This window comes from Eptesicus fuscus, chromosome 5 (genome assembly GCF_027574615.1).
Source record: "Eptesicus fuscus isolate TK198812 chromosome 5, DD_ASM_mEF_20220401, whole genome shotgun sequence".
Taxonomy (NCBI): domain Eukaryota; kingdom Metazoa; phylum Chordata; class Mammalia; order Chiroptera; family Vespertilionidae; genus Eptesicus; species Eptesicus fuscus.
In genome coordinates this window covers 88,579,020-88,593,869 of record NC_072477.1, presented here as the reverse complement: position 1 = coordinate 88,593,869, position 14,850 = coordinate 88,579,020, and the positions used below count along the sequence as shown (strand labels likewise).

The following is a 14,850-nucleotide window of genomic DNA, read 5'->3' as shown; positions in this document are numbered from 1 at the left end:
ATTATGAAATAGAGGCCTTGCCTACAGTTAAAGAAAGTTTTAAAGCCAGAGTTCTAGTTTGCTATTTATTAATTATGCCATTTAGCTATAGTATAAATTTCTGGCAATTAAGTTTCTTAAGCCACAGAAACTTAGATCTGTGTCAACAAAATGAATAAAGCCACAATGTCAAGATGGTGAACACTTAACAGTCTGCATCTACTAATGGATTAATACATAAAACTGGAGGTAAAAAAGACAGGATGCAATTATTTTCCAAAAGCACTGTTTTTATTTATATAGAGCCCTAACCACTTCAGTGGCAGGAGGAGTGGGAGAGGTTCCTTTTTCAATCCAAAGGCCTCCATAATGTTCATCTGTTGTTACCAAACACGCAGGCAAGTGGCGTAATGGATTTGGTAAACTGACTACAATGTTTAGTCTCTCTCTGCTAGAGCAACAAGGTGAGTGTCAATCTCTGCTTCTGTAAGAATCCTAGAAAGCAAAGGGAAAGAAAAACCAAAACTATTTACTTTTTGAAAAATTTTATTATGCAAAATTCCAAACACACATGAAGTAGGCTAGTAATGAACACACGTGAACCTAACACCCAACTTCAACAATTGTCAATTTATAGCTAATGTTTAAAAAAATCTATACACCCACTACTCATTCCTTTAGATTATTTTGAAGGAATTCCCAGATGTCACAGCAACTCCTCGTATACACAAATATGATTACTTGACATCAGATCTAGAATTAGGTCTTTTAGTTGCAGCTATGATAGAAAATATTTAAATATAAAGCTAAACTACACATAAAGCATTCTATTTTAGCTCTTACGTCAAAATGCCTTTATACCTAGTATAACTCAAGTTTGTTAGCTGAGAGATAAGAAGGCACTCCATATGGTATGGCTGAACATATGGTATTTTCTAAATGATGTTTGCCCCAAAGAAATCAACTGCTTGGTAACTTTTAACACGACCTATCACTGCTGGACCACTAAAAAGTAAAATTTGTCAAAGTGACATTATTTAGGGCATTTTGGGGCAATATAATAAGCAGCTTATATAGTTGTTGATGTTTATGTTATATAATCTAGTTATTATTTAAGTAAACTTACTATCACAGGATTTATAAATGATACAAGGGCTTTTTGAAAACACAGGATCTTTGGTTTCTTATCTATTTAACTAATTGATGGAAATAAGAATTTTAAAGGTTATAGGAAGGTCTCAGAATAGAAAACAAAAACTAATTGCAGGTCCATTAGAGAAATCTGTAAATTGTTCTTGATGAAATTTTACTGATTAAAAAAAAAAAGAATTGTATTTTACCTTATAAAAAAAAAAGATCTTTTCCTACAGAAAACAAAAATGTTAATTTTTCTTAAATCTTTCATGTTTGTATCACTTACCTGCAGGCAACAAAAAGAACAAAGTAGAAAAAGGCATACTACCAAAAAACTCTTTAAGGCTTGGTCTACCCCTAACCATAACCATGTGTACTTATAATTGTGACCTAAAAGCAGATATACATAATAGTTAATATGCCTTCCCTTCCAGCAGTTCCTCGCATCTGTGGACTTAACTGAAGTATTTTCCACTATTCAAAAAAGCAACCAAGTTCATGGTAAGTAATGACCTCAAAGGGTTGCTGGGAGGATTAAGTGAGCTTACATGTATTAAGCATCCAGTACAGATTTGACTCATGGAAGCTGTAAGGTTGATTTGTGGTAATTAGTCACTTAGTTCACTTAGTAAGAACAGACAGACATCCAGCATCTGTAATTCAATGAGCTGTATTCAAAATTTGGGGCTTCCAAAGATCTCTAGATAGGGTTTGATGTATTTCATATTTGCTCTTCACATATATAACCACTAAATAATTGAGGCTCTACCTGAAAAACTTGAAAATTACTTTGACAGTTGAATTTCTATTGATCTTAAACTAAAAAAAGAAAAACACTTATATTTACTTCTTAATTTATAAAGGAGGTTATTTTATACCACCTATGGTATTAGATAAAAAAATCACTCTGAAACAAGAAGAAAAGCTGTTATATCTGTCTTAAAGAGACATCAGTAAGTTTAAAAACAGATCTCTCAGGTGCTGAAGGGAAAATCTATAACTGTAGTACAAGAAAATGTTTTCTTTCCCCACGCTATAGTACAAATGGACCCCACATGGCTAACTTTCTAGGCTGAAATTTATCACTTGGCAAACTTCTAAAGTACCTGGTCAACAAAATAACTCACCTGAATTTAGGATTTTCAACTGTAACTACTCCAACTTCTATTTCTGAAGGTTTGAAATCAATTGATAGAACAGTAGACAGGCAGGTAATCGCAGTCTGAAAAAAGTATCAACATTAAAATATGGTATTTTTCAGACTCCAAGATTTTCTCATTCCAAGCTTATTCAAATCATTAATTAACCACATGCTATTCATTTTTGCTCCATGTTTCAGTGATGTACTTCCATAGCCACTAACAGATTGCTTAACTCTAATATGTCGCCTGCCAATGAAAAGAAACTTGTTTATATCAGTCCAGCCATAAATCAAAGGGGTCCATAAGCAAAATAGAAACATTTACACAAAACTGTCTATTTGGTTAATGACCACTACATGCCAGGCCCTATGCTTAACATTTGGGGTGAGATGAGAAGAAGATGAATGATATAGTCCTGGTTGGTGTGGCTCAGTTGGGTGAGCATCATCCTGTGCACTGAAAGGTTGTTGGTTTGATTCCTGGCGAGGGCACATGCTAGGGTTGTGGGTTCAATTCCTGCTAGGAGGTGTGCAGGAGGCAGCCAATCGATGTTCTCTCTCTCTCTCCCCCTCTCCCTTCCTCTCTCTCTAAAAATCAATAAAAACAATTTTTTAAAAAGACGAATGATATAGTCTTCTTTCAAGGAATTTATAGTAATAACAATTTAAGAATGTTTTAAGTGGCTCTGTATCTGATATGATTACTTATGTAATTATGAACTGCAATAAGAAAAAACCATTAATAAACACTTAAACAGGGCATAGTATCTCCCAGATGAAAACAAGCTTTATATCACCTGTTAGGATAAATAATACTGCCAACCAAATATACAAGTACTAGAGGCACGGTGCATGAATTTGTGCACCAGTGGGGTCCCTCAGCCTGGCCTGTGGGATCAGGCCGAAACCAGCTCTCCGACATCCTCCGAGGGGCCCCAGATTGTGAGAGGGCACAGGCCAGGCCAAAGGACCCCACCAGTGCACAACTGGGGCCGGGGAGGGACGCGGGAGGTTGGCCAGCCAGGAAGGGACCACAGGAGGGCTCCAGGGCATGTTCGGCCTGTCTCACTCAGTCTTGCTCAGTCCCGATAGGCTGGACCCCAGCAGCAAGCTAACCTACTGGTCGGAGCCTCTGACCCTGGTTGTCAGTGCACGTCATAGCGACTGGCAGTCGACTGTCTGCCCTCTGGTGGTCAGTGCACGTCATAGCGAGCAGTTGAGAGGCCTTAGCATATCATTAGCATATTACGCTTTGATTAGTTGAACGGATGACTGGACAACCGGACACTTAGCATTTTAGGCTTTTATTATATAGGATTAGATGGTAATTTTCCTTTTGTCATTTGTCAGAATCATATTATTAGTCTTTAGAAAGGGCTGTATCACAGACCCTCATTCCAGTATCTACTAAATTTTTTGTTTTTAACTTCTTGGCAATAAATAAGAGGCTTCTTTAGTCTAATGTTATTAATATTTGTAGAAGAATTTTAGCTTGTCAAAAAAAAGAACCTTATCTTGTCCTAACAAGGTAAAGTTCCCAATCATAACACATAATCCCCTTAAGAACCCTGCATAAAGCTAGCTCTATTTTTGCATCCCAGATATAATTACTTTACCAAGTCATCCTGTGAGCATGTTCTTTTACTAGGAAGAGAATTTGATGTGTGGCTATTATTTTTCCTTTAGCACACCATAAGAGCAACATTACTGACTCAATTTTTTTGCTTTTGCTACCAAGAAGTGTAAACCTACTTTGAGTCATAACCATGCAGGCTTTTAGGTCTAGTCTTTGATTCCTATTCTTAGTTATATTTTTCCATCTTAGATGTATTTTGTTGAAAGCAATTTCAAATACATTATGGAATGAGATAAGAAATTAAGTGAAAAGCAGTCCTCATTGTTCCCATGTCAGCTATTTTACTATTCAGCTAACCGACTTGGATCTTGTGATATAACCCAGGAATAAATATAGAATGTCAAGTATGCAGTGATCTTGACTATTCTATAGAGCATTAAAAAAACCTTAGCTTCTTTTGGCTAACTTACTTCCACTGTCTGTTCAAATGTCCAATCAAATTTCTTCTTCACTTTTTTTTCAAGAAAGCTGGTTGACTCAGTTTGTTTAACGCCTGCTGCAGTGGCTTTAAACCCACAGTAGTAACCTGCAGGATCACACTTGTACACCTGAGGGCCTTGTTCTTCATCTATACCAATTAAAATCATACCTAAAAAGAAAGGAAGACCCTCATTAAATATCTTATACCTTTATACAGCAAAAATGCTTGTGTTGTCATATAGCTCTTGTTAATCATTACTCTGGCCAACTATTTTAGAATATGTGTTTTGCTCTAAAAAAAAAAAACAAACCTGATAAAACAGTCTAGCCAGTGTGGCTCAATGGCTGAGCATCGACCCATGAACCAAGAGTTCGCTGGTTTGATTCCTGGTCAGGGCACATGCCCAGGTTACTGGCTTGATCCCCAGTAGGGGTGTGCAGGAGGCAGCTGATGGATGATTCTCTTTTCATTGTTAATGTTTCTATCTCTTTTCTCCCTCTCCCTTCCTCTCTCTCTAAAATAAATATATATTTAAAAACAAAAAAAGGAAAAAAAACAAACAAAACAACCAACAAAAAACCCCGATAAACAAAATATAGGTTAACACTGCAAAAGGTTTTAATACAGATTTTTAGAAAGTTCAAATTATCACAAATGTAATCCACAAAAAATTTTCTGAATCCTTGCTATTACTCAAAGCATGTCTCTTTGAATCCTAATTCCTCAAGATGTTACTTGGTCAAATAAATTTGGAAAATACACTTATTATATAATTCTTTTGGAGAAAATAATATACAATAGCATAGGTGTTCTAAAGTGTTCTGCTGTAGGTTGACCTATTTTTAGCTCAGTAGTCCTTAAATTTACTTAACCAAGAAATACTTCTCTCTTTTCTTAAATTTAAGAACTAGTGATGAAAGTTCCAAGGTCCTAAAAGTATATGTAACACAACTTGGGAATGTTGGAGCAAAGTGAAATACACATAGGGGCTAATGCTCATGTCTACACTGCCCATCTTTGTTGTTGGTATACATTCCCCTAGAAGCCAGTATAATTAAAATTCTAAATTCTGTACATAAATTTATTACAAACCTAATGTTATTAGATTGACATATGACATGACCACTAAAATAGCCACTACCATCAAACTTCTTTCTACTCAGCAGAGCAGGTAACAAAGTATGTATTTAAAGAATAGCTTAACTCCTGCTTTCTTACATTCTAGATATGAACCTCTTTTAAAGTGTCTTCTTCTAAAATTCAGTATGAGCTGACTACTTTATTCAAATTTATAGATTTTTACAGAGTCTCCTAATGAGGAATTTTCAACCTTATTTTATTGACAAACACTATCACGGTGATCCGATATCTGCTTTATTCAAATGTTATGTTACCCTGTAATTTTCTTTACATTTCATACTTGATATAGACCAAGTACAAGAGCAACATGAAAGAGATATCCACTTACTGCCTGGCGGAAGCAAGAAACACTTCTCTATTCCAGGGTCTTGCAAGCTGAACAGGGTTTAATAGGTTATAAGGACATGCAAGGCAATCAAAGCAAAAGGAACAAGACATGAAAGGTCAGGGTAGACCAAAGAAATGAAAAATGATCTGTGTGACTGGGTCTTCGATGAGGGAGGAAAGCAGTACAAGAAAGAGGCAACTTGGGAGTAAACTGTAAGAGGCCTTGCATATCATATTAAGGAGTTTGGGACTGACACACTAGCCAATAGTAATCAGTTTTTCCAAGGGAGCAACAACCAAATTTGACTTTAGAATGATTAACTCATGCAGCGATATGAAAGACAGACTCGGAAAGAGTGAGAAGGGAGAGAAGAAACAAGTAAATTTAGTGGCAAAGGCAAGAGATAATGAAAAAGTAACCGGAAATGGAGAAGAAACAGATATTCTGAGGAAAAGCCTGGTGACTAATCAGATGACCAGGGAAGGTGGGGTGGGGATACAAAAGAAAAGGATGAAAGTAGGAAAATAGCCCTGACCGGTTTGGCTCAGTGGATAGAGTGTCGGCCTGCGGACTGAAGGGTCCCGGGTTCGATTCCGGTCAATGGCATGTACCTTGGTTGCGGGCACAGGCAGCTGATTGATGTTTCTCTCTCATCGATGTTTCTACTCTCTATCTCTCTCCCTTCCTCTCTGTAAAAAAATCAATAAAATATATTTTTTTAAAAAGAAAGTAGGAAAATAGTAATGATTTCAAATTTGAAGTATCTGTGGGACATGGAGGAAGGGATTGGGCTAGAGCTAATGTGACAGAGGGTGAGACCATACAGACAGAACAAAGAGGGAGAGGACCACAGAGAAAAACCTGGTGAGCAACATTACTCAGAGACCAACAGAAGAGGATGAGCTAAGGAAAGTGAGGTACAGGAAGAGTATCACCAAAGAAATGAAGGGAGAATTTGTGAGAGGTTAAAAAATAGGATTAGATGCTAACGAGAAATCATTACATTGACTGCTTTAATTCTCATAAATGAATGACACTATGCCAAAAGCAAACCTGTGTTGAATTTTTCAGAGTAATTTACTACATTAAGTCTAAAATCAGTAAACCATATCCCTCTCCCAATAAAATTTTCCTTGTGTTTTTTTTTTTTTTCAAAAGAAATTTATTCTAAAAATATGAATCAGGCATGTGTGTGTGAGCCTGATTCTTTAGAGTGGTCAAGAAAACAACTACATTGCTAACATGCCTAATTTAGGTATTTTCTTTGAACAAGTAATCTAGAATTGCCGTAGAACCCCCATTACAAAAGTCTAATATAACAACAGTTTAGATCTTTCAAATCACACACACTAAACAAAAATATTTTGATAAAAAGTCTAACAGCATCTAAAGTTTCAAGGTAATACTGTAAGTACTGTTGTGAAACCTATCCTTCATTGCTAATTATAAACTATAAAGATTTCCTCACAATTTCCAAACCACATGTTCAGAACCTAGGTGTTGCTGAAATAATTTTCTTTATGCATCTTCTCTAAGAAAAATTCTAAATTCATCAATTACTTAAGGTACTTCTTAGCATACTTACAACAACCAAGGGGCCTCATTTCAGCATTCTGTGTGTAGACCTGAGAAATATCAGCAATTCTTTTACACAGCATGTCCACAGGAATCTCATAGCCATACTTGTATTTCCAATTAGCTGCCTCATAGCGTGCCCTCTGTACCTGGGACCTGCTGTCAGCTAAGAGCATAAAAAAGGTTTAGTTCTTTAGAAGCAAAGAATGACCCTCCAAGCCAGACAATATTCCATATATTTAATGGAGATATATATATCTCCATTACGACTTAAGGAAAGCAGAAGTAGTCCACTATGGTTTTTTATCCCACCAATGAATAGTCAATGGTAAGTATATAACAAAAAGAAAAAAATTTTAAGATGAAGTTCCATATACAGTACTGTCATTTTATTCTGAGCCCTTTAAAGGGCAGTACTGTGTATAGAACTGCCAAAATAGTTTCTATAACTAATAACTCCCTAAGACCAAATCTTAAGGAGAGAATGTTTCTCTTGATCTTTTTTGGTAAGCTTGAATTTTCCCTTATTTCAGAAAATAGAAACCCAAAGTAATTTTTTATAATTCTCACCTACTTCTATCCAATGTCATTATTACCAGGTTTGAGATTTACTGACTTACATCCCCTTACACTATTAACTACATCTGAAATAAATCATCTGTGAGAGGGGCCCAGTTTCCCTAGCAGTAGTATGGATATCTAATTCTATTATACTTTTAAAATTAGTACAAAACTAAAAAATAATTAGAAGAAAATAACAAATCTAAGTAGACATTGAGGCCAATTACCTGTCATTCCTGTCATCACACAGCCAATGTTTTCGGTTATCTTGAATAAGTGAGTCACTGTGCTGGAATCCAATAATTTGTCCTAATAAACAAAAGAAATCAAGATAATTTTTTAAAAATCTCTGTGTAGTGATAAAAATACTGTGAAATTAAATAATACACTATATAATAAATGTTTTTTGTTTGCTTTATAGTTAAAACCAATCAGTAAATACTAGGAAAGTAGAGTCAAAGCAAGAATAATGTTAACAGTTATAGGCAATAATATCCCTCTGTACAAACTTGTGAAAAATTCTGGCATTATATTCTGCAATAATCGGCTATCAGGGCAGTATTACTTACAGGTACTTTCTTCTGTGTGACAATTACTGCACAGTCTTTCCCTCTGACAGCTACTGATGTAAGGCCACCCTGGTTAATAGCCTTAAAAGCATATTCTGGAAGACAGAATAGTTTTTTAAAAGGCAGAATAAATTATCATAGATTTATGCAATGGATAATAGCAATAATTAAAAAGAATGAGACAGCTATACGAGCTAATATGGAATGCTGGCTAAGACATGAAAAGTCAAAATAATGGTAATAATAAATCATAATTAAACCAACTCCATTTCTTTCCATTTAATTTTACTGAAATCTTTTTTATCAGGCTCAAGTACCAAATTTCAAATAAAGATTTAGTTAATTTATTATATCTTTGTCAATTATGTTTTATCATTGGAAAAAATTTTATTTTAATCCTCACCCCAGGGTATTTTTCCATTGCTTTTCAGAGAGTGAAGGGAGGGAGGGGGAGAGAGACAAAGGAGATAGAAACATCGATTTGAGAGAGACATATCAATTGGTTGCCTACTGCAACAACCTGACGGGGGGCCAGGGATCAAACCTGCAATCCAGGTATGTGCCCTTGACTGGGAATCAAACCCACGACCAGGAATCAAACCCATGACCTATCAGTGCGTGGGCCAACACTCTCACCACTGAAAAACACCAGCCAGGGCCATGTTTTTTTCATTTTAACCTTTTGCACTCAGATGTCGAGTGTGACTCGACACGGTTAGCATTAAATCCCGAGTAGAAGAAAAAAGCAAGCGAGTGCAAAGGGTTAAAAGTTGGTTTTTGTGGCCATTATTTCTAAGTCTGATTTATCTAGGTCAAATTTAGTTGCTCTAGATTTAATATTTTTGTTAACTTTTGGTCAATAACTTAATTTGACCATATGCAATTTTAATTGCTCTTAGATTATTTTGTATTTTTTTCCCCTCCTAGCTGAATTTTTCGGGATCATGTTTTTTGCATTTTTATAGGATTCTTTAGTTTGTCTATAACAAACTTCAGCTTATACACTTTTAGTTGCTATCAAACCATTACCCAGTTAAAATGCTGAATCAACACTTATATAATAAAACCCTAATATGCAAATCGACCAAACGGGGGAATGACCAGTCGCTATGACATGCACTGACCACCAGGGGCAGACGCTCAATGCAGGAGCTGCCCCCTGGTGGTCAGTGTGGTCCCACAGGGGGAGCTCTGCTCAGCCAGAAGTTGGGCTCACGGCTGGCGAGCGCAGTGGTGGGAGCCTCTCCTGCCTCCGCTGCAGGTGGCAGTAAAGAGCGAGGGGTCCCGGACTACGAGAGGGTGCAGGCCAGGCTGAGGGAACCCCCCCCCCCCGCCAGTGCACAACTTTCGTGCACCAGGCCTCTAGCAGTAGCATGAAAACAAAGGACTTTGGCACCACGTAGTTTCGTTGATAATGACTGCCTTTGGAAAGTAGAATTACAGATGAGACTATCCCATTCTATGTTATATATTTCCATACATTTAAATTTAATCTAAACATGTATTTTGTAATTAGGAACACAGCAACAGAAATTAATATATGCTCATTGTAGGAAATATGAAAAGACAAGATAATATAAAAGAAAATATTACTCATAACTCCAATCAGTATCTTTATTTTTTTTAAAGTATGTTTTTACTGATTTCAGAGAGGAAGGGAGATGGAGATAGAAACATCAATGATGAGAGGGAATCATTGATTGGCTGCCTTTTGCACACTCCCAACTGGGGATTGAGCCTGCAACCCAAGCATGTGCCCGGACTGGGAATTGAACTGTGACCTCCTGGTTCATGGGTTGATGCTCAACCACTGAGCCACACCGGCTGGGCATAACAGATGCTTTTAAAATTCTGTAAGTATTACTCTGGGAACTGGGTCTGAGGCCTGGCCTCATCTGTTCATAAAGCCATTGGTGATGAGGACCAGCTAAGAAAGATACTACCTATATTATAGCTCCTACCAAAGAATTTCCTTTGATAGGAGCTATAATAAAAATCATTTATCAAATATTTCTAAATGGCTACATATTGAAGAGAGAACAAAAGAATAGAGTAAAAAGACTCTAGAAAAATCACTTCAAGGAAATCCTCAAATCTAGCTTAGGTTGGCTAATTATAATATTTTTACCATCCCATTACATTGCAAATAACTTCTAAAATATGTTTCAAAATGCTCTTCAGTTCTATTTCTCATCATCCCTTCACAAATATTCTAGACAAAACAATCTGCTCAAAGAGACAAGAAAGTGGCCCAAGTAGGCAAATTCTAGGGGGCAGGTGGGGTGTCAATGTTTGGAAGAAGGGAATGGCATGGGATGAATTTCCAGTTTCATGGCCTATAGCCTGCATCCAGGCCCCAGTCAGGGCTAAACACTCATAGAAAACTCGGTCCTTTTGGCCTAGAGAATTAGAGAGCAGTATGGGGGTAAAGACAGATGCTGGAAAGTCAGGGAGAAAAAGAAGAGAACCAGAGAGGGAGAGCCCCAACTTCTATATATAAGCATTGCCTAAATCTCTAGCTGATTCCATAACCACACATGTACAAGACAGACTCCAGGCAGCCTAGCTAAGGATAAAAAAGTGAGATTTTGAGCTGCCACCCAAATTAACTGCCTCCAAGAACAAATCCACACCCTTTGGAGGAATATAACAGAATCTAGTCTTCCCAACCTATCATTCACAAATGTTCAGGACAATTAAGAATTATTCCAATAATACCAAAAAAGAAAACAAACCAAACACACACACACACACACACACACACACACACACACACACACACACACACTATAAGACAACCCAAATCAGGAAAATGTGATCCATTTGCAAGAGACCAATCCTGAGATAACCCAGATGATGTATTAGCAGGAAAAGTTATTAAAACTATGCTCAATGACATAATGGAAAAAATTCTCAAAATGAAATAAGATAGAAAATCTCAGTGGAGGAAGCACAAAAAAACACCATCACAAAAAACAAATAGAAACTGTAGAACTGAGACAAATAATTGCAATAAAATAATTAACCAAATGGACTTAACTGCAGAATAAAGATAATAAAGAGTGAATGGATATGGAAATTAATCAATAAGATTAAAAAAGACAATAAGTCTGTGGGCCAATATTGAAAGGTATAATGTATTTTCTCTGACCGGCTTATTTTGCTTGGCATAATACTGTCCAGGTCCATCCATGCTGTTGCAAATGGTGAGATTCTCATTGACAAAGGGAACATCCCAGAAAGATCTGGCCCTGGACCCAATGATTCTGCTTGTGTTTCCTGGCTTTATTATTCTGCAACAGATCCCATCAAGGACATGAATAGTGGCTTGATGGTGCCCTTGGTTATCTGCAGAAAGGGATCTTGGAGCCCCATGGATTATGAAATGACACGGACCAAGAATCTGCCTTGTTATTCTGGATTTTTAATGAGAACCAGTCTTGGTATCTGGATAAGAACCTGACAATCCATGGGCCCCAGGAGCCAGATCGTGTTAACTTACAGGATGAAACTTTCTTGGAGAGCAATAAAATGCAGGCCATTAATGGAAAACTCTATGCCAACCTCAAGTGTCTTACCATGTACAAAGGAGAATGAGTGGCTTGGTACATGCTAGCCAAGGGCCAAGATATTGACCTGCACGCTGCGTACTTCTATGCAGAGAGCTTCCTCTATCAGAATGAAGAGAGTTACCAAGCAGATGTGGTAGATCTCTTCCTGGGTACCTTTGAAGTTGTGGAAATGGTGGCCAGCAACCCTGGGACATGGCTGATTCACTGCCATGTTACTGTCTTGTACCAAAGAGAACACTTAAGCATTATCATCACCACCACCACTGAGATTGGGAAAGCAATCTCCAGAGACTTTAGAGAAGGCAATGTGAGGATGCTGGGCATGCAGATCCCTGTAAAGGATATCAAGATGCTGGCTTCTGTCTTAATTGCCATGGGTGTCATTCTCCTGCTCATTGCTTTGGCTCTTGGTGGTATGGTCTGGTACCAACACAAAAACAAAAGAAAACACGGAGCAACAGGTCGATCCTGGATGACAGCTTTAAGCTTCTGTCCCTCAAGAACTAACAGCTGAATCTTGGCACTGCACATCTGTAATGCTCTCTCAGCAGGCTATGGACTAGCAGCTGACCCCACTGTAAAGGGGCATGGTTGGTAGACAGGCACAGGAGGGAATCAAACTTGTCTGGGTATTTTTTTTTTCCACTTATTTATTTACATAGAAATACTATACTTCCTCTTTTTCTTTAAGTTTCTTTGCTCCACTTGGGAACCTGGGGCTAGGTGAGTCCCCTAGTATTATATCCAATGAATTTCATTGGCTAGATTTTATCACTCACTGAAACTTGGAAGATCCTGAAAACTGATCCCTCTCACAAAGTACATACCAAGAATAAAACACATTGAATAGGTTTTTACTTCTTTCTAGGACCTAGCCTAATTCACCATGAACCAAGGCTAAGTGAGCTGTGAATATAACCTACATCTAAACTAAGGACTAAGCATGGGCATGATGGGAGCATATCTCAACATGATAAAGGCCATATATGACAAACCTACAGCCAACATCAGACTCAATGGGCAAAAACTTACAGCATTTCCCCTAAGAACAGGAACAAGACAGGAATGTCTGCTTTCACCACTCTTATTCAACACTAGAGGCCCAGTGCAGTCCAGGACCCCTTGGGGGATGTCCACCTGCCAGCTTAGGCCTGCTTTCCGGGGGATCGGGCCTAAGCTGGCAGTCAAGACATCCCTTTGGCAGCCTGGGGGATGTCCGACTGATGGCTTAGGCCCGCTTCCCGTGGGGAGCGGGCCTAAGCCGCAATAGGACATCCTTAGCACTACCGCGAAGGTGGGAGAGGCTCCTGCCACCGCCGCTGCGCTTGCAGTTGTCAGTCCGACTTGTGGCTGAGCAGAGTTCCCGCTGTGGGTACGCACTGACCACCAGGGGGCAGCTCCTGCGTTGAGCACCTGCCCCCTGGTGGTCAGTGCGTGTCATAGCAACCAGTCGTTCTGCTGTTGGGATAAATTTGCATATTACCCTTTTATTATATAGGATAGTACTGGAAGTCCTAGCCATAGTGATCAGACAAAAATAAATAAAAGGCATCTAAACTGGAATGAGTGAGTGAGATTTAGAGATCCAAACTGTATTTTAATTCTCCTTGGAAGGAAACTATTTTGGAAAAGTGGGTAGATAGTGGTTGCCACTGTACATTAAAGTACTTGTTACAATACTGTAAAATAAAAAGGTATATGTACATGTAATTGAAGTCCTATGTGGGGCAAAAAAATCTGAAAAAATAATGGCTAAAAATGGTTCATTTATGGCAAAAGACATAAAGTTTCAGATTGAAGATCCAGCAAACTCTAAATGGATAAATATAAAGAAAACCGCATGTAGGCTCCAATATTCAAACTAGAGGCCCAGTACACAAAATCCGTGCACGAGGGGGAGGAGGATCCCTCAGCCCAGCCTGCATCCTCTCCAATCCAGGACCCCTCGGGAGATGTCCGACTGCCTCTCGCAATCTGGGACCGCTAGCTCTTAACCACTCACCTGCCTGCCTGATTGCCCCTAACCACCTCTGTGTGCCTGCCTGATCGCCCCTAACTGCTCCCCTACTGGCCTGCTCGCCCCACACCTGGGACCCAGGATTCCCTCCTCCGGCTGGTCGCAGGCACCTGGGACCTGGGCTTAACCTCCCTCTGGCTGGCTGCAGGCACCCAGGACCCAGGGCGGCTGCAACCACAGGGGACTGTGGGCGGGTGGCTTTGCCTGGGCCGCAGGTGCTGGCGACCAGGACCATGGGGCGGGTGGCTTATCCCTCTCCCGGGCCGCAGGTGCAGCTGCTGGCGCCCGGGACCGCGAGGTGGGCAGCTTGTCCTTCTCCCGGGCTGCAGCCTGGCTGGTCCCCATTCCTCTTTCGTGAGCTCATTTGTGCCTGGCTGGTCCCCATTCCTTTCTCTCGTGTTGAGTGTCTGAGTCGTTACGTTACGGCGTGAGGGTGTGACAACCATTTGCATATTAGCTCTTTATTATATAGGATTCCTGAAAACTAAAATTAGAGAACTTGAAAACACAGAAAAAAGAAAAGATTATACAACGATTTGAATTCCACAGGCTTCACTAAAGATAGTGGAACATCATTAAAGTATGGAAAGAAAAAAATTTCCATGCAATATTGGAATAGCAGGTGTGCCAGAAGAGGCAGAAAAGGCAGAAAGGGAGAAAGAGAGAACGTGTTTGAAGAAATAATGGCAGAAAAATTCCCTAACCTGGTAAAGGAAAAATCACACAAGTTCAGGAGGCACAGAGAACCACAAGCAAGAAGAACCCAAACAGACCCAC

At 38.9% G+C, this 14,850-nt stretch overlaps 1 protein-coding gene across 4 annotated transcripts in view; it reads right to left on the bottom strand.

Annotated features, from left to right (window-relative positions):
* Nucleotides 1-248: 248 nt before the first annotated feature.
* PSMA6 (proteasome 20S subunit alpha 6) overlaps nt 249-14,850 on the bottom strand; it is a 35,717-nt gene continuing 21,115 nt past the window's right edge. For 3 of the 4 annotated variants that reach the window (XM_054716548.1, XM_008158981.3, XM_054716550.1), the window contains exons 2-7: nt 8,485-8,579; nt 8,143-8,224; nt 7,365-7,520; nt 4,301-4,479; nt 2,241-2,335; nt 249-474 (exon numbers count right to left, since the gene is read on the bottom strand). In XM_054716548.1, the coding sequence (XP_054572523.1) occupies nt 417-474; nt 2,241-2,335; nt 4,301-4,479; nt 7,365-7,520; nt 8,143-8,224; nt 8,485-8,579 (665 nt within the window). In that variant the 3' untranslated portion in view covers nt 249-416. The remainder of the gene's footprint in view (nt 475-2,240; nt 2,336-4,300; nt 4,480-7,364; nt 7,521-8,142; nt 8,225-8,484; nt 8,580-14,850) is intronic. The other variant, XM_054716549.1, reaches the window with a different exon arrangement.